The sequence below is a fragment of the Lactuca sativa genome, chromosome 1 (assembly GCF_002870075.4).
Source record: "Lactuca sativa cultivar Salinas chromosome 1, Lsat_Salinas_v11, whole genome shotgun sequence".
In the NCBI taxonomy this organism is placed as follows: Eukaryota; Viridiplantae; Streptophyta; class Magnoliopsida; order Asterales; family Asteraceae; genus Lactuca; species Lactuca sativa.
The window spans coordinates 28,776,944-28,792,439 of record NC_056623.2 but is presented as its reverse complement, the minus strand read 5'-3'; the positions used below and the strand labels follow the sequence as shown (position 1 = coordinate 28,792,439).

At 34.4% G+C, this 15,496-nt stretch overlaps 2 protein-coding genes across 3 annotated transcripts; both read left to right on the top strand.

Annotated features, from left to right (window-relative positions):
- The first annotated feature begins 1,536 nt into the window (after positions 1-1,536).
- On the top strand, positions 1,537-4,317 carry LOC111894749 (protein MRG2). 2 transcript variants are annotated; one of them, XM_023890862.3, is made up of 10 exons: positions 1,537-1,951; positions 2,628-2,675; positions 2,830-2,843; positions 2,931-3,034; positions 3,134-3,168; positions 3,262-3,339; positions 3,415-3,494; positions 3,636-3,805; positions 3,896-3,980; positions 4,080-4,317. In XM_023890862.3, exons 1-10 carry the CDS (start codon positions 1,760-1,762, stop codon positions 4,153-4,155), a joined length of 882 nt encoding a protein of 293 aa, XP_023746630.1. In that variant the 5' UTR covers positions 1,537-1,759; the 3' UTR covers positions 4,156-4,317. The 2 variants fall into 2 exon arrangements, with proteins under 2 accessions (XP_023746630.1, XP_023746626.1); XM_023890858.3 differs by having other exon boundaries at positions 1,538-1,951; positions 3,241-3,339.
- Positions 4,318-8,263: 3,946 nt separating this feature from the next.
- On the top strand, positions 8,264-10,669 carry LOC111894769 (putative receptor protein kinase ZmPK1). Its single transcript, XM_023890873.2, has one exon. The coding sequence runs from the start codon at positions 8,264-8,266 to the stop codon at positions 10,667-10,669; it is 2,406 nt and encodes an 801-aa protein (XP_023746641.1).
- The last annotated feature ends 4,827 nt before the right edge of the window (positions 10,670-15,496 follow it).

Here is a 15,496-nt window from a genome sequence, read left to right as displayed (position 1 = left end):
GTCTGATGTGTTTTACCATTTTTAGTAACTACATTATGATGGATGGATACCCACTAGATAGACTAATCCAATCTATAATGATGTATCTAGAAATACAATATTTTTGTTATTTGACCAATCATCATGAGAAGCAAATACGATGGGTACACTAATCAATAAGATTAGTGAAGTAACATTCAATGCAAAAACAATCAAATGAAAAGTATGATTCATGCTTTGTGAAGTAACATTCAATGCAAAAACAATTAATTGAAAAGTATGATTCATGCTTTTAGTCCTCCAAGTTATCAAACCATCTCAAAGCTCTTAGTTAAGCTAGACCTGACAATCCGTGTCTGCGTGTCGTGTATTCGTGTCAGACACGAATTTACACGACACAGATTTGTTAAACGCGAACACGATACGAATTATAAAACGTGTTTGGGATATCAAACACGAACACGACATGTAAAAAAATCGTGTGAGACGTGACACGACACGAATATACACGTTTTTCAGCCGTGCTACATGAAAACATGAAAAAACACGAATAAACACGTTTTTATTGGCTTTTTTAGAGCTAGGGCTATAAACTAATTATTGACTTTTAAGAAATTGGTCCTTAATATATTATAAATATAAAATTTAACCCTAAAGTATATATGTGTATATACGTGTTTATACGTGTCACGTGTCAACACGAATTTGTATCGTGTCTTATACGTGTCTAAATAGGTAAATTCGTGTTTGACACGTATAAGACACGAAACACGAATTTAAAATATGTGTTAGACACGAATAAACACGAAACATAAATTTCTAAAACACATACACAGAAAACTCGTATCGTATTCATGCCGTGTTAATCGTATCGTGTATCAAATTGCCACGTCTAAGTTAAGCCAACTTTGTTCATCAAATGAAAACATACAAAATCTAGTACCAAACAAACCACATGGAACATACGAAACATCTCTAAAAAAAGGATGGTTATCTATGTGGTCATTATGAATGATATTTGGATTTTTAGGTAACTTCTTTGAAATGTTTTAAGTAAGATCTCTTTATCATTAATACATTCAAAAATAGTCTAACATCAAATATAATATACAACCATAAGAAAATGATATTATTAATTTGTTATTTTTATTTTATAAAAATAATAAAAGATTAAATATCTGAAGACATTTAATATTTTTCCATTTAACTCGGTTTTTTTTTATGTTCTTTATGGGTTAATAACATATATATTTAGTTTTTTCTGATTAAACTGTAATTTTATTTTATTTATAAAAAAGCTCTTATATTTTTATATTTTTTATTTGACCAATTAATTTATAGTTAATTACATAAAATATCTTATATACTAGATTCTTTTTCAGATTTAACATCAAAGTTAATTTATTTTCCTAAAATCTCTTATACATAAAACCAGAAGATTACTTTTAAAATGGTCGAATAAATTTTTTTTAAAATTTAAGAAAAAAATCCAGAAAAAACTAATATATAGAACTTTTAGGAATTGAACTCTTTTTTTTTTTATAAAGTGTTTTTTTGTGTTTTTCAAATGGGCCCAAAACGTCAGCTATGAACTTCAGTTCATTTGGGTTTTGACCGATCGGGTGGGTGGGCTATCGATCATAGAACCACCGTTCACCTATGAAGAGTGAAGACTCCGATCAAATGAGTTAACTCTGACTACTTAACACTCAGAATTCTGAAATAGCTTCTGATTTTCGAGTTATCGTGCATCCTAATTGTTGCTATTTTAAGACGCGAAATGCGAAGCTCAAACTCCGGCAGCGCTACAGATGATGATGAATCCGCCACCATCTCCGACGAATACGACGCCACTATGGAGACGGATACGGACGTTGTAAGTAAAGATGGCGCCGTTGAGTCTCTATCGACTCCCTTCCGTCAAGGAGAGAAGGTCTTGGCTTATCATAACCTTCGCATTTACGAAGCTAAGGTGCCGTTATGTGCTTTCGATTTAGTTTATCGTAGTATCACTGATTTTTTTTAATCGTTTCTGTTTCGCACTTCTCGCTTTTGTTCCATGGAAGCAATGATTGTGAAATCCCTATGGAAATTGAGTATGTGATCAATCTGCCCACCTCAGCTTAATTCATTGATTCAGGACCACAAAAAACAATGAAGAGCGACCCTAATGCTCAAGTCAAGGGCTCCCACTTTGGTCGTAAACCTCCATTACTAAACAATTATGGAAGTTACAAATCTAATGTTTTAATGATCTTACATAACCTGCTAGGATATTAGGGTAGTGAATTGGAATGCTCTGTATTCTAATATGATTGCAGAGAATTTTAGATATAAGTGCAAAAACATAGTCACCATGTGATCCACTGATCTTGACCACTTATAATACCAAAAATTCGTAGCTCAAATCCCATGTGCATCATAAAGACCTCTACACGTTGTCTTTCTAAATATCTGATTACAAAACTTCATAACAAGTGAATACGTGTAAGACTATTGATCTTATGTGAAAGTGAAACCCCAATTTCTATTGAAAATTTCACACAGAAAGTACTCCATTTGACATTATAACTCCATGTGTATCTTTTTATACAATAGTTTCCCCCTTACCCCTTTAGCATCTGATGTGTCCCCTCTGTATCTAACAGGTGCTAGAAGTTGATTCCAAGGAAAAGCGTTATTATATCCATTATCTAGTAAGTATTATTAATCGATCTATTTTCAATTCTTAAACAATGTGCTCCATATGATTTTTGTATAGTAGGTTCTTACGCTTTTGTTACCATTGTATTCATATAACATTTCTATGAGGCTTAATGCTAACAGTTTACATTTGTTTTGTATTTACAGGGGTGGAAACAAAAGTGAGTAATTTTATCTTTATATATACTTGATTTTACATAAGTAATTATGATTGTAGCTGATATATTATTTGGTTTGAATTTTGATAGATGGGATGAATGGGTTGGCATTGATCGTCTCATGAACATAAACAACGAAAATCTTCAAAAACAGAAAGCACTCGAGAATGAGTTGAAGCCCAAAAATCCTAATAGTTAGAAACAACATTCTTTTAAATCTTAATCCTAGTTTTTGTATATCAACCAAAACAAATTTACTAAACTTGGATTTTTGTTTCTTTAATATATTGCAGTGACAAAGGGCATGAAGAGGAAGACCATGTCCAAGGTATTCTTTTTTTTTTTTTTCTTTTTTTTTTCAGTTTGGACTAAAATACAAATTGTATCCCTTGTATGCAAGGGCACTGTGTCTTATGAAAAGCTGATTGATATCCATATACCATCATCACTGAAGAAGCATTTGGTGAATTATAGTGAATATATAACTCATATGGGAAAGGTAAACCAATGACTAATTATTTTTTTAAACTTTTAGTCTCTATATATTTATTTTCTCCAAAACTCTTTGTTTCAGCTTGTTAAACTTCCTTGCTCTCCAAATGTTGATGACATATTGAAACTGTATTTGGAGCATCGATCAAACAAGGATGGAAGGTTTTCTCTCTTTTTCCACATATATATATATATATATATATATATATATATATATATATATATATATATATATATATATATATATATATATATATTTTCAGATTTAGTTAATTTATTTACTTTTATTATTTTTATATGAAGGGAATCAGATACAGCTGGAGAAGTTGTAAGTGGATTACGTTGCTACTTTGACAAAGCATTGCCTGCAATGCTTCTTTACAAAACTGAAAGCCAACAGTATCAACAAGCAACTGCAAATCAAATTTCTCCTTCTAAAATTTATGGAGCTGAACATCTGTTACGTCTTTTTGGTATTTTTCTGTTACACTTTTATTATTAAATTAAGTACAAAAATCTTGTTTTTGGGGTTTCAACGTTGCATTGTTTGATTTTTTTTGCAGTTAAATTGCCAGAGATACTGTTCCATGCTAACATTGAAGAGGAGACATTGAGAGAACTGCAACACAACTTACAAGACTTTCTCAAGTAATAGCAATCTTCTTTAATTTTTTTTTTTTTTATCACAACAATTATTTTTCATGCGAAATTTATATAAAAAGAAAAATTATATGTTTTATAACGCAGGTTCCTACAGAAGAAACAAAGTTTGTTCTTCCTATCTAGCTATGAGACACCAGATGGTTCTTGCACAATCGAGTAACAACACTGTTTATGGAGCAACAAAATATTGTTTGTAAAATTGGTTTTGGTTCTCCTTTTAGTGCATTGAATCATCTTTTGTTGTAATGTAAGTGTGTTGCTATTATTGTAAGAATATTGCGATGTTTGATTTTATACATAATTTGACAAAAACGTTGGACTATTGAAGAAATGTTTAGACCACTATTCAATAAGAACAACAAGAAGAAAGCTTATGGATCAAAATCAAATTACTAATTTCTAGAGTACACATGGGTAAAAAACAAATCAAAATTGAAAAGTTTTAAAAAATAATGCTAACATTTTTTTATGGGAAAATGACTTAGGAGGGTAACTACCTCTTATTTGTGTTCACATATTGATAACTTTTTTTTTTTTTTTTTTTTGTACATAAGAAAACAACTAACTTGTTTTAACTGTTTAAATTATACCAATATTACCAGCTAATACCTGTTTTAACCGGTAACTCAAATTAACTCATTTAAAAGAAGTTACGTGGCATACACAAGATAATACGTGGCATCTATGTGGCATATACACATCACCTCATTATATAAAGGGTGTTATATGGTTCGTTTGTCGTTAAAGCCCTAGATCGACAATGGCTTCTTCTTCTGCTTCATCTGTCTCTTCCAAACGCAATGTTGAATTGCAAGCTGACCATCCATGTAAGTGCGACATGCCATCGCGTGTGAAGATTTCAAGAACACTTGACGATCCTGGAAGAAATTTTCGAGTTTGTCAAAACTCTTTGGTAAATATGTGTTTTTTTAATCATCCCTAACTGAATCTTCTTCTTCATTTACTCTTCAATTTAACTTTTTTTTTTTTTTTTATCCTTTCCTGAAGAGTGCAAGAACTCCAAAATGTAATTTTTAGGAGTAGCTGGAAGAGGATGAGTACGAAGTAGAGAAGAATATTGATTTGGGACAAATCTACAATCTAACATTGAAGCTTGGAAATTTGGAAAACGAAATTAGTATATACCAAGAAGAAGTTGGAAGAAGAGAAGAACTGTGATTTGGTTTTCAGACAAGAACTAGACAAAGTCAAGTGGAAGTTGTTTACTCTTAGAGAGTATAGACTACGAAGAGTTGATCAGCCAATTTGCAATCAAGAATGCTATGAGAGCTTCAAGGATTGTCGGTTAGCTGTTAGGATATGTTATTAATCATTAAAACTATGATTTGACTATGTTTATTGCTATAAGGTTTATCGTCATTTTAATAAAAAAATTAGTTTACGTAATTTAATTCCTTACATTGTTACACGTTAAGGTCTAAGGTCATTTTTTTTTATCTGTTTTGTCCTGGGCATTTGAATCCTTAGAACCGCCCTGCACATAGATGACACGTATTATCTTGTGTATGCCACGTAATTTTTTTTTAAATGAGTTAATTTGAGTTATCAGTTAAAACATGTATTAGCCGGTAATATTGGTGTAATTTAAACAGTTAAAACAAGTTAGTTGATTTCTTATGTACAAAAAAAAAAGAAGTTGCCAATATGTGTACACGAATAAGAGGTAGTTACCCTCCTAAGTCATTTTCCCCCTTTATTTTAAATGAGTTAATTTGAGTTACCGGTTAAAACAGGTATTAGCCGATAATATTGGTGTAATTTAAACGGTTAAAACAAGTTAGTTGCTTTCTTATGTACAAAAAGAAAGAAATTGCTAATATATGAACACAGATAAGAAGTAGTTACCCTCCTAAGTCATTTTCCCTTTTTTTTAAGAACAACCTATTTTTCTTCCTTTGAAAAAATAAAGGAAAGTTTTCACAGAAGGATTCTTGTTTTGCTAAGGGTGCGATAATGTTAGAAGGGTTTTGCTTTGGACCATAGTCTCCACTTGTCGAGATAAAAAAGTATTCCTAAAACATTTGTTGTATGTTTGCTGTTATTAATGAATGAACAATGATCCTAATGACTTGATTTATTGTATTCGAAATCAACACTATGATCCAACATAACCAAATGACATTTCAATTAACAACTCTCTTCCTAATTCTTCTTAAACTCTATAAATGAAATCATTGGACTTTAAGGCATATAAGTAATTAGTAAAAACAAACATTGTTTCACTTAAACCCTTATGGTTTTCTATGTTTAAATTACTGGATCTTTTAATATAATCCACGATCCAAAATTTTCTTTCAATTTGCCGGATTTAGTGGGGGATATCCTCAAAACATTGTCAAGATAGTTTTGAAAACAAATTTTGATCTCCAAATCATTAACACCATATGAACTTTATTGATTAGAGACACTATAAAGATTTTATTTTTTACATAAATATTTGTTTCCCGTTCCATTATAAAATTTACCACATTCTGTTAAAAATATCATTTTTTTAATGTTATTACTCTTTATTATATTTTATTATTTATTTTTCAATAAATCCATATAATACGCATCATATAATAAAACAATATTATAAAATAAAATCGATTATTCCGTAAATAAGTTTTGAATAAAAAAAACTTTCAAAAGATCTTTTTAGGGTGAACTTATATAAGTTCGAAACCACACTTACATCATGATCATGTTAGACCACACTACCCCACATTCACAATTCACATACACATAAAAACACTATTCAAAACTCTTGTCAAGATAGTTTTGAAGACAAATCTAAAGTTTTTGATATCGTACATATAACGTGCTAAGATAAGATGAATATCAGTTTTGAAAATGCATCTCTAGTGCAATCACTAGTTGATAGATTTGGTTAATAGGACAAGGGGTTAATATTTTGTTAAAAAATGTATGTTACAAGTATTTATGTGTGAAAAGATGGCATCCTCGATTGAATAATTTGCAAAATTAATGTAGAGTTTAGAAAATCCAATTTGGTCAGCATATGAGACTTGTTCCATGCAGCTATTACTTATTTTCCCATGTTCAATGTATCTGATTAATTTTCTATATGTCCAGATTCATCTTCTCCTGAGGTGTGAGTTCATCAATGCGTCTCATTTTGTGGTAACCAACCTCTTGTAACGTTGAGTGAGTCTATGCAAGCGACAAACTAAATTGTTACATGAATATGCCTTGTTTTTCCATTATGTTGGAAAGAACCTTGGACTATTGTTTATTTATTTTGAATGGGAATTTTAGCAATTAGTGGATGTCTTCCTTTATTCATGTCCATGAATTACCTACCATCAACTTTAGTAACTACAGATAATTCAATTGGATTCTTATTTATTCACATAAACATATCAATTTTTTCTCAATGTATGTTTACTCTTGATATCCCTCCCTTGGACATACCAATATTCAATTATTTAAGTTTTAAATCTTCCTACTTATTCACATTTCAACTTATTGAATTGCTCTATTAATAACCATTTACATTTGGTCCAAGACATAATAGCATCTCCTTGAAGTTGTACAACTTCAAATGTCAAATTTATCGCTAAAAACAATTACAAGGCTGAGATTTGTAAGCATTTGAACAAAGGTAAAGTTGATGGATTCTCTTGATCAGAATGCAAGAATTGCAATGGCTGTGGTTTGTCAACATCTCCTTGAAACACTTCCGCTAAAAAAAAATTAAAACATTTATAAATACTTTCGTTTAAAAAAAGTTGTATCAAAGTTTTCTCTAGAACTTATAGTATACAATTCTCATCCTTTACATGACAACATTTAGTTTTGAATAGTATTAAATTCTGCTAACGTAGTTTTACAATGACAAGATGATTGATGATTGGATTCCATTAGGACACATCTTTGAGGACTTACACCAATTGACCTGGTAAAGGAAATGACTCGAATACGACATTCACCAAAACACATACTAGTCGTCAAATTAGGTATAATAGCAAACTACCTTTCCCCGTTATTGAGAAATTATTATTATATTTATTTTAGAATATATATAAGATTTAATTTAATACATAAATAATAATTTAATTTAACTATTAGCATTGTATACTCGTTATTAATCTACATCCAGAGAGTTTTAATTTAGTCTATTTCAATCACCTGGGTTCAATCTACCCAGTGAGTTAACCCAGTAATCCATATCTTAAAAACTGTCATTACTCATTATATAAATACAAGTATACAACACCCACATACAAGATTTCTATTCAATCATAATGGATCTTCTCCTTCATCTTCTCATGCTCGTTTCACTACTCTCATCTCAAACACCATTAACAACCTCATCATCTTCACCACCTTACGCCTTAAAACTAGGCTCTTCTCTCTTTGTAGACAACAAAGATGATGTCTTAATCTCTCCAGACAATGTTTTCACAGCCGGATTCTACAGTGTGGGAAACAACGCTTTTTGCTTCTCAATTTGGTTCACTAAACCCTTATCCACCGGGTCCCACACAGTTGTCTGGATGGCTAACCGCGATGCACCCGTTAACGGAAAACGGTCCAAGCTTTCCCTAACCAAAACAGGCAATTTAGTTTTACAAGATGCAGATCAAGATCTTCCCATTTGGACCACAAGAACACGCGACTTAACCGATTCAGCTGAATTAAAACTCAACAATTCAGGCAATCTTTACCTCCAAAGTAAAGATGAAAAGATACTATGGCAAAGTTTCGGATTTCCAACCGATACCCTTCTTCCAAATCAACCACTAACCAAAGAATCCATGCTTGTTTCTTCTAGAAGCAAAACAAATCATTCTTCGGGTTTTTACAGGTTGTTTTTCGATAGTGATAATGTTCTTAGACTCGTGTATAGTGGACCTAAAGTGACAGGTGTTTATTGGCCTAATCCAGAGCTTCGAGCATGGGATGCTGGAAGGAGTACTTATGGTAGTGAAAGAACTGCTTCAATTGACACTTTTGGTCGTTTCATTTCAAGTGATGGTTGGTTTTTTAATTCTTCAGATGATGGGATTCAGATTATGAGAAGGGTCACCATAGATATAGATGGAAACCTTAGAGTCTACAGTCTGAATGAAAACAGAACATTCTGGAAGGTTACTTGGCAAGCCATGGCTCAAACTTGCATGATTCATGGAAGTTGTGGTGAAAACAGTACGTGTTCAAATCAGCCAACATTTGGTAGGAAGTGCACTTGTTTACCATATCATAAAATGGTTAATCAAACAGATTGGTCGTATGGTTGTGAGCCTGAATTTGAACAAACTTTATGTGGTAATGGTCACGATAGTTTTCTACATCTTTCTCATTTTGATTTTTATGGGTATGACTTAAAGTATCTTCCGAATGTTACCTTGGATGTATGTAAAGAAGAGTGTATGAACATGTGTAGTTGCAAAGGGTTTCAGTATAAGTTCGATAAGAAACAAGGCATCTTTCTTTGTTACCCGAAATTTCTATTGCTGAATGGGTTCAGCTCGGTTAGTTTCAATGGTTCTTTGTATTTAAGAGTCCCGAAAATTACCTTATTTTCTAATACCACTAAAGCTACTCAAGAGCTTGGGTTAAATTGTTCTGGACATCCTATGATGGTGGAAATGGAAAGAGTTTATGATAAGAAGAATGAAAGAGGGTCTATAAAGTTCTTATTATTGTTCACTTATGTATTTGGGGCGTTAGAGGTCGTTTGTATAATCTACTTCTTCTACAAAACAAGAAAATCAGTTACAAAATCACAAGGTTATCTCCAAGCTGCAACGGGATTTGAGAGGTTTAGTTATCGGGATTTGAGAAAGGCGTCTGAAAATTTCAGCATGGAGATTGGGAGAGGAGGTGGTGCGATTGTGTATAAAGGGGTTTTGTCTGATAACCGAGTTGCAGCCATAAAACGTTTGAAAGAAGCTAATAGCAACCAAGGGGAAGCGGAGTTTTTGGCGGAGATTAGTACACTCGGGAGGCTTAATCACATGAATTTGATAGATATATGGGGTTATTGTGCTGAAGGAAAGCACAGGATTTTGGTGTATGAGTATATGGAGAATGGATCATTGGAGGAAAATCTACACTCGAAAAAGTTACATTGGGATAAAAGATTTGAAGTTGCGTTGGGTACAGCAAAAGGACTTGCGTATTTACATGAAGAATGCTTGGAATGGGTTTTGCATTGTGATGTGAAGCCTCATAATATATTACTGGATCAAGATTACTTACCAAAAGTTGCAGATTTTGGGTTGTCGAAGTTTTTTGATAGAGATGGAAGAGATAACTCGGAGTTCACAAAGGCAAGAGGGACAAGAGGTTACATGGCTCCAGAATGGTTCTTTGTGAGTCTTCCGATTACCTCAAAAGTGGATGTTTATAGCTATGGAGTTGTGATGCTGGAGATGATAACTGGAAGAAGCCCACAAGGCGGTGATCAAAGTGGTGGATATGAAAGACCGATGGTTCAGTGGGTGAGAGAGAAGGTTGCTGATGGATATGGCGGAAAGAGTAACTGGATTGAAGAGATTGTAGACTCTACAGTGAAAGGAGAATATGACAGAATTCGAATGGGAAATTTGATCAAAGTGGCTTTGCAATGTGCTGAGGAAATTAAGGATGCAAGACCTACGATGAGCCAGGTAGTAGATATGCTCCTTCGCGGTGAAGAACTGTAGATGTTTTAGGGTTTATCTGCTCCCCTATGCTGCCTGTGATGAGTGATGACTAGTAGAATCTAGGGTTTGTATACTTCTTTGTAAAAGGTCATGTACATTTTCATAGACCATAATTGAGATTATATCTTTTTCCTTAACCTATTTAACTTCAATTAAACAAGCATGTAACATATTCAAAGAGGAATAACAACAAACATATCAACATTCGATTTCAATCGGTGTATAACATCTAGGGGTGAGTATGGTACGGTTTGGTACGGTTTTTATAAAACCGCATCTGCAACTGCAAATTGCGGTTTTTTAAAGTCAAAAACCGAAAATTGCGGTTTTGATTTGGTTCGGTTTTACGGTTATTTCGGTGCGGTTTCGGTTCTTAACCACAAAATGAGGTGGTGCGATTTTTCAGGTAAAAATGTACGGTTTTTCATCTTCAAAACAAAAATTTTAGACGATTTTTATTTATTTCTAGATTTTTAATTGCAAATAAATCACAATTTTGGTCCGTTTTTATTCTTTCAAGTTGCATTTTATTATGTTATATTAAATTCATTTCATTCAAATCAGAAGAGGCTTGGGCGGCGAATGTCAAGACAAAAGGAAAAGACGAATGAGTGAGAGTTAATTTAATTTTTTTGGTGTTCCGCTTCGTCAGATGAAAGATGCGCCTTCCTTCAATTTTTCAACGAATTTATTTTTATTAATTAAATATAATTATTATAAATATTTAAATAATATATTAAATTATGCGGTTAGTTTGGTTAATTAGTGCGGTTATTCAACATAAAACCGATCCGCACCGCAATTTTTCGGTTTTTCAAAATTAAAAACTGCACCATCGGTTTCGGTTACCTGACTTCGGTTTATGCGGTTATTTTGGTTTTTTTGGGTTTCGGTTCGGTTTCCGCTTACCCCTAAATTAAGATCTCATTCTTTGTTAATAGTTATGGATTTACAGCAGCTTCACATGGAATAGTGTTTTATGCAATTGCACCAAGATTTCACCAAAAACTTCCTACATTGATCTAGAAGAAAAACATATCTTGTTCTTATTCCCGTCAATACCGGGATCGTATAAGACCACACCGGAGAAAGAACTGACGACTATCGCCGGATCGCCGATGTCAAGATGCAATCCTGGCATGAGGATGAGCTATAAAAATATTATAATCAAAGTTTAGTTTTTGAGTTAGACCACAAATATTTCTAAATTCTCATTTAGGTCACCATATATTTCTTTGTTAAAAGCTTCGAAACTAATAAAATACATTTTTAAACTTGGTCCAATTCTACCAACATTGATCAAATATAGGTCCTAATTTATAAAACTTAAGAGTAAATTGTAGGGTAGGTTCCTACGGTACACAAAAGGTATTGGGTTTATGACAGAGCCAAGTTTGAGATGGCAAATCTCCCAGAAATAAGAAGAAAACAGGACTATTTTGTAACATTTTTTTTCTTAAGCAATAATTACAATTTATAGGAAAACAATGCAAACAAGCTACTAAGGAAAAATGCATGTATGTGAAATAAATTTGATCCTAAAATACCGCCACTAACTTTACTAGAACATAATGGAAAAGTGGACCAAGTCTGCAACTAGAACTATTCAATGCAAAGTAGTGAAACAGTTACTAAATGGGTTCGTATCAACACTCCCACCCTAAAAAATGGCCTTATCCTTAAGGCCGAAATTTTGCGGCGCTGTTTTGACGGTCCATGGTGGGTTGGTTTCAGATTGGAGAAACAAGAATTTTGGTGGGTTGCACTGGTGACTCGGTTAATATTTGGTGGTGCAATTGTAACAAAGACCTTCATCTCGTCTTTTTTGCATCTCGATGGGGCTTAACTGCTTGATCGAAAGTGTTGGTGGAAGTGGTGAAGGATCGGGCAATAAGGGTGGTTTCGTCGGTGGAGGCTTCAGGGAGTCATCAGAGGACAAAAGTTGAGCATGGAGCTTGTCTTCGATGAGTTTAGCAAGACCGTAAACATGGTGAAGCAAAGTTTGGTGATAGAGAGCTAACTCGTTCTGTATTTTAACCTTTAGATCGAAAAGTGTAACGTCCTGAAATTCCAAGGTAAAATTTTCATTTTTAAAACAATAATTTATAAACCAATTTGTTCCCAAACCATCAAGTTAAAAAAAGTATTTAAACATCACAGTAAAATCATCAAGGAGGAATAAATTCTGGGGGATGTTGTGCAACCACGTTGGACCCTTCCCTTTCGAACCGGTAGTACCTGAAACCATAAATATGAAACCATAAGCACAAAGCTTATTGAGTTCCCAAAAATACCATATACCATATGTACAAGTGCCATGGGCTACTCTATGGTCTTTCCTTGTAATGCCGAGGGCCAAATCTCGGTCTTACATACAAGTGCCATGGGTTACCCCCATGGTCTTTCCTTGCAATGTTGAGGGCAAAATCTTGGTCTTACATACAAGTGTCATGTGTTAAATCCATGGTCTTTCCTTGCAATGCCGATGGCCAAATCCCGATCTTACATACAAGAGCCATGGGCTACCCCCATGGTCTTTCATATAATTGTCATGGGCTATCCCCATGGTCTTTCATACAAGTATCACAAATACAACTAGCATCCTATATAGTATAGTGAGAAGACTTACATAAATTGAAGAACTCTGAAACACTACGATACGATCCCATTTGCACTGCTTGCTCCGCGAACCCGCTAATTATCACAACCAGGAATAATGTTAATCAAGAGACCTAAATCCTCAAGTTTGACCCAAAGTCAAACTTGGTCAAAAAGTCAACAATCAATGGAAGTCAACAAAAGTCAAAGTCCAAGGTTGCTAAGTACACCCGACGTACTCAACGTACGCCTAGTATACACGGCTTGTCCTCACTCCTCCATTAAGCACTTTATCCATTAAGGCCTTTTGTCCAGAGCTCAGATCTAGACTCAGAACATCGACTTAAGTCATAAAGTTTCCACCTTTATGACTTTCCATGGCTAGAAAAGGTCCAAAAGCTAAAACCCTAACTTATTAATCCGTTAAAACATCATAAATCTTGCATGGAAGGGATGGAAGGACCAAGATCATATTTTTATGACTCCTAATAGCTCTATAATGGATAGAGTTTCCAACTTTATCTATTAGGATGGTCCAAATAACCAAGATCTAGTCTGTAAGTCTCAAAAGGGACCAAAAATGCATATTTCTCAACTTAATCCATTAAGTCCAAATCTCCAACCGTCAGATCATAATCAATATGAGGATTAGATGGATAAAGTTTCCAACTTTATCCATAACAAGGTCATAAACTTTCAAGATCTTAACTTTATGTACTAAAGTGACCAAAAGCTCATAATACTCAAAACTAGCTAGATCTAACAAATGCATCATCAAGATTCAAGCTTTATACCTACAGAAGAAAGATCAAGGTGAACAAGGTTTGGATCTATAAGCTCCAATCATCAAACACTTCTCCAATGAGCTCATTCTTCTCCAAGATGCACCAAGAACACTCCAAGAACACCTTCTTTTGCTCATAAGGCTCAAACTAGGGTTAGCATTTCAAGGGAGGATGGTGGAGAGGTGGAGGCTGAGAATGGAAAGGGTTTGGGGAAGTTAAGGAAATTAGATAAGGCTCAAAACCCCAAAATTAGGGTTTGGGTTCTGATCGCGTACGCCTAGCGTACCAGGTTGATCCTATGTGACCAGTCTTGCCTAGTACCCCCATCGTACACCCCGTACGCCCTTCGTACTAGGCTAAACACAAAACCTTCCGAACTTCGAATGGTCATAAGTTCTTCGTTCCAACTCTGTTTTCGACAATCTTAATGTAACATCCAAAATTTTGGTAAGTCTTAAAACCCTAAGGATTGTAATATGTGCATTAATGGTCCCTTAAGTACGCTGGGCGTACTTAAGTGTACGCTTAGCGTACTGCTTGGATGTGGTTGCGGAGGAATCAAGGTACGCTGGGCGTACCTTGAGTTACGCGGGGCATACGCGCCAGGGTTGCAAAACCCTAATTATCCGGACTTGAGGCCTATTTAAGCAACCTTATGTTCCTTGGACTAAACCCTAGAGAGCCTTCACAGCCTTAGAACGTCCATATACTCCTGGAAACCTTGTGAGATAATTCTTAAGCGTTAAAGTGTGCATTTGTGGCCTTTTTGTGTGTATTTCAAGAAGAAGGGGTGGCCAAGCAAGCTTGGATCAAGTGGGTGCTTCAAGATCCTGCATCAAAAGCATCTTGCAAAGCTTCTGGAGGTAAAAAGCTTGCATCTTTCCTTTCTAATCTTTAGATCTAGCTAGGGTTTTGGTGGTTTGTCCCTTTTATGAACTTTGGATCACTTTTGTTGAGTTAAGCCTTCCCTTTTGATATAAAAGTCAGATTTGAGGTCCCCTAGTCATTTAGGAGTATAAAAATGGAAGCTTGATGAGAGATTTGACCTTATGCATAGGTAAAAGACCTTGGAAAGGTCTTAATGGAGTGGTTGGGTGTGTATGAGACATGCAAGGGCATAAAGTTGCCAACTTTATGCCTCAGGACATCTTTTCAGACTTAGATCTAACTTTTGGTCGTGATGGATTCGAGTATTAAGCACTTAATGGAAAAAGTGCTTAAGCTGTTTGTACGTTGGGCGTAACCAGCTGTATGCGGCGCGTAGTGCCCAAACCTTCAGTACGCTGTGCGTACTAGGGTGGTACGTTGGGCGTACGCAGCTCAGTTGGGCCCTAAGTTGTTTTGGGCATTCGGGCCTCATTTGGTTGCTGGGCTTGATTGGACTCTGTGAGTTAGAAGCCTTTTTACCTGATTGGGCCATGGACTTATTGATTGGGCCTTATTG

Coding starts and splice junctions, on each gene's coding strand:
- LOC111894749 (XM_023890858.3), top strand. CDS start 1,760: ATGCGAAGCTCAAACTCCGGCAGCGCTACAGATGATGATGAATCCGCC. Junction 3,035..3,133: donor GAAGCCCAAAAATCCTAATA/GTTAGAAACAAC, acceptor AATATATTGCAG/TGACAAAGGGCATGAAGAGG. Junction 3,981..4,079: donor AACTTACAAGACTTTCTCAA/GTAATAGCAATC, acceptor TTTATAACGCAG/GTTCCTACAGAAGAAACAAA.
- LOC111894769 (XM_023890873.2), top strand. CDS start 8,264: ATGGATCTTCTCCTTCATCTTCTCATGCTCGTTTCACTACTCTCATCT.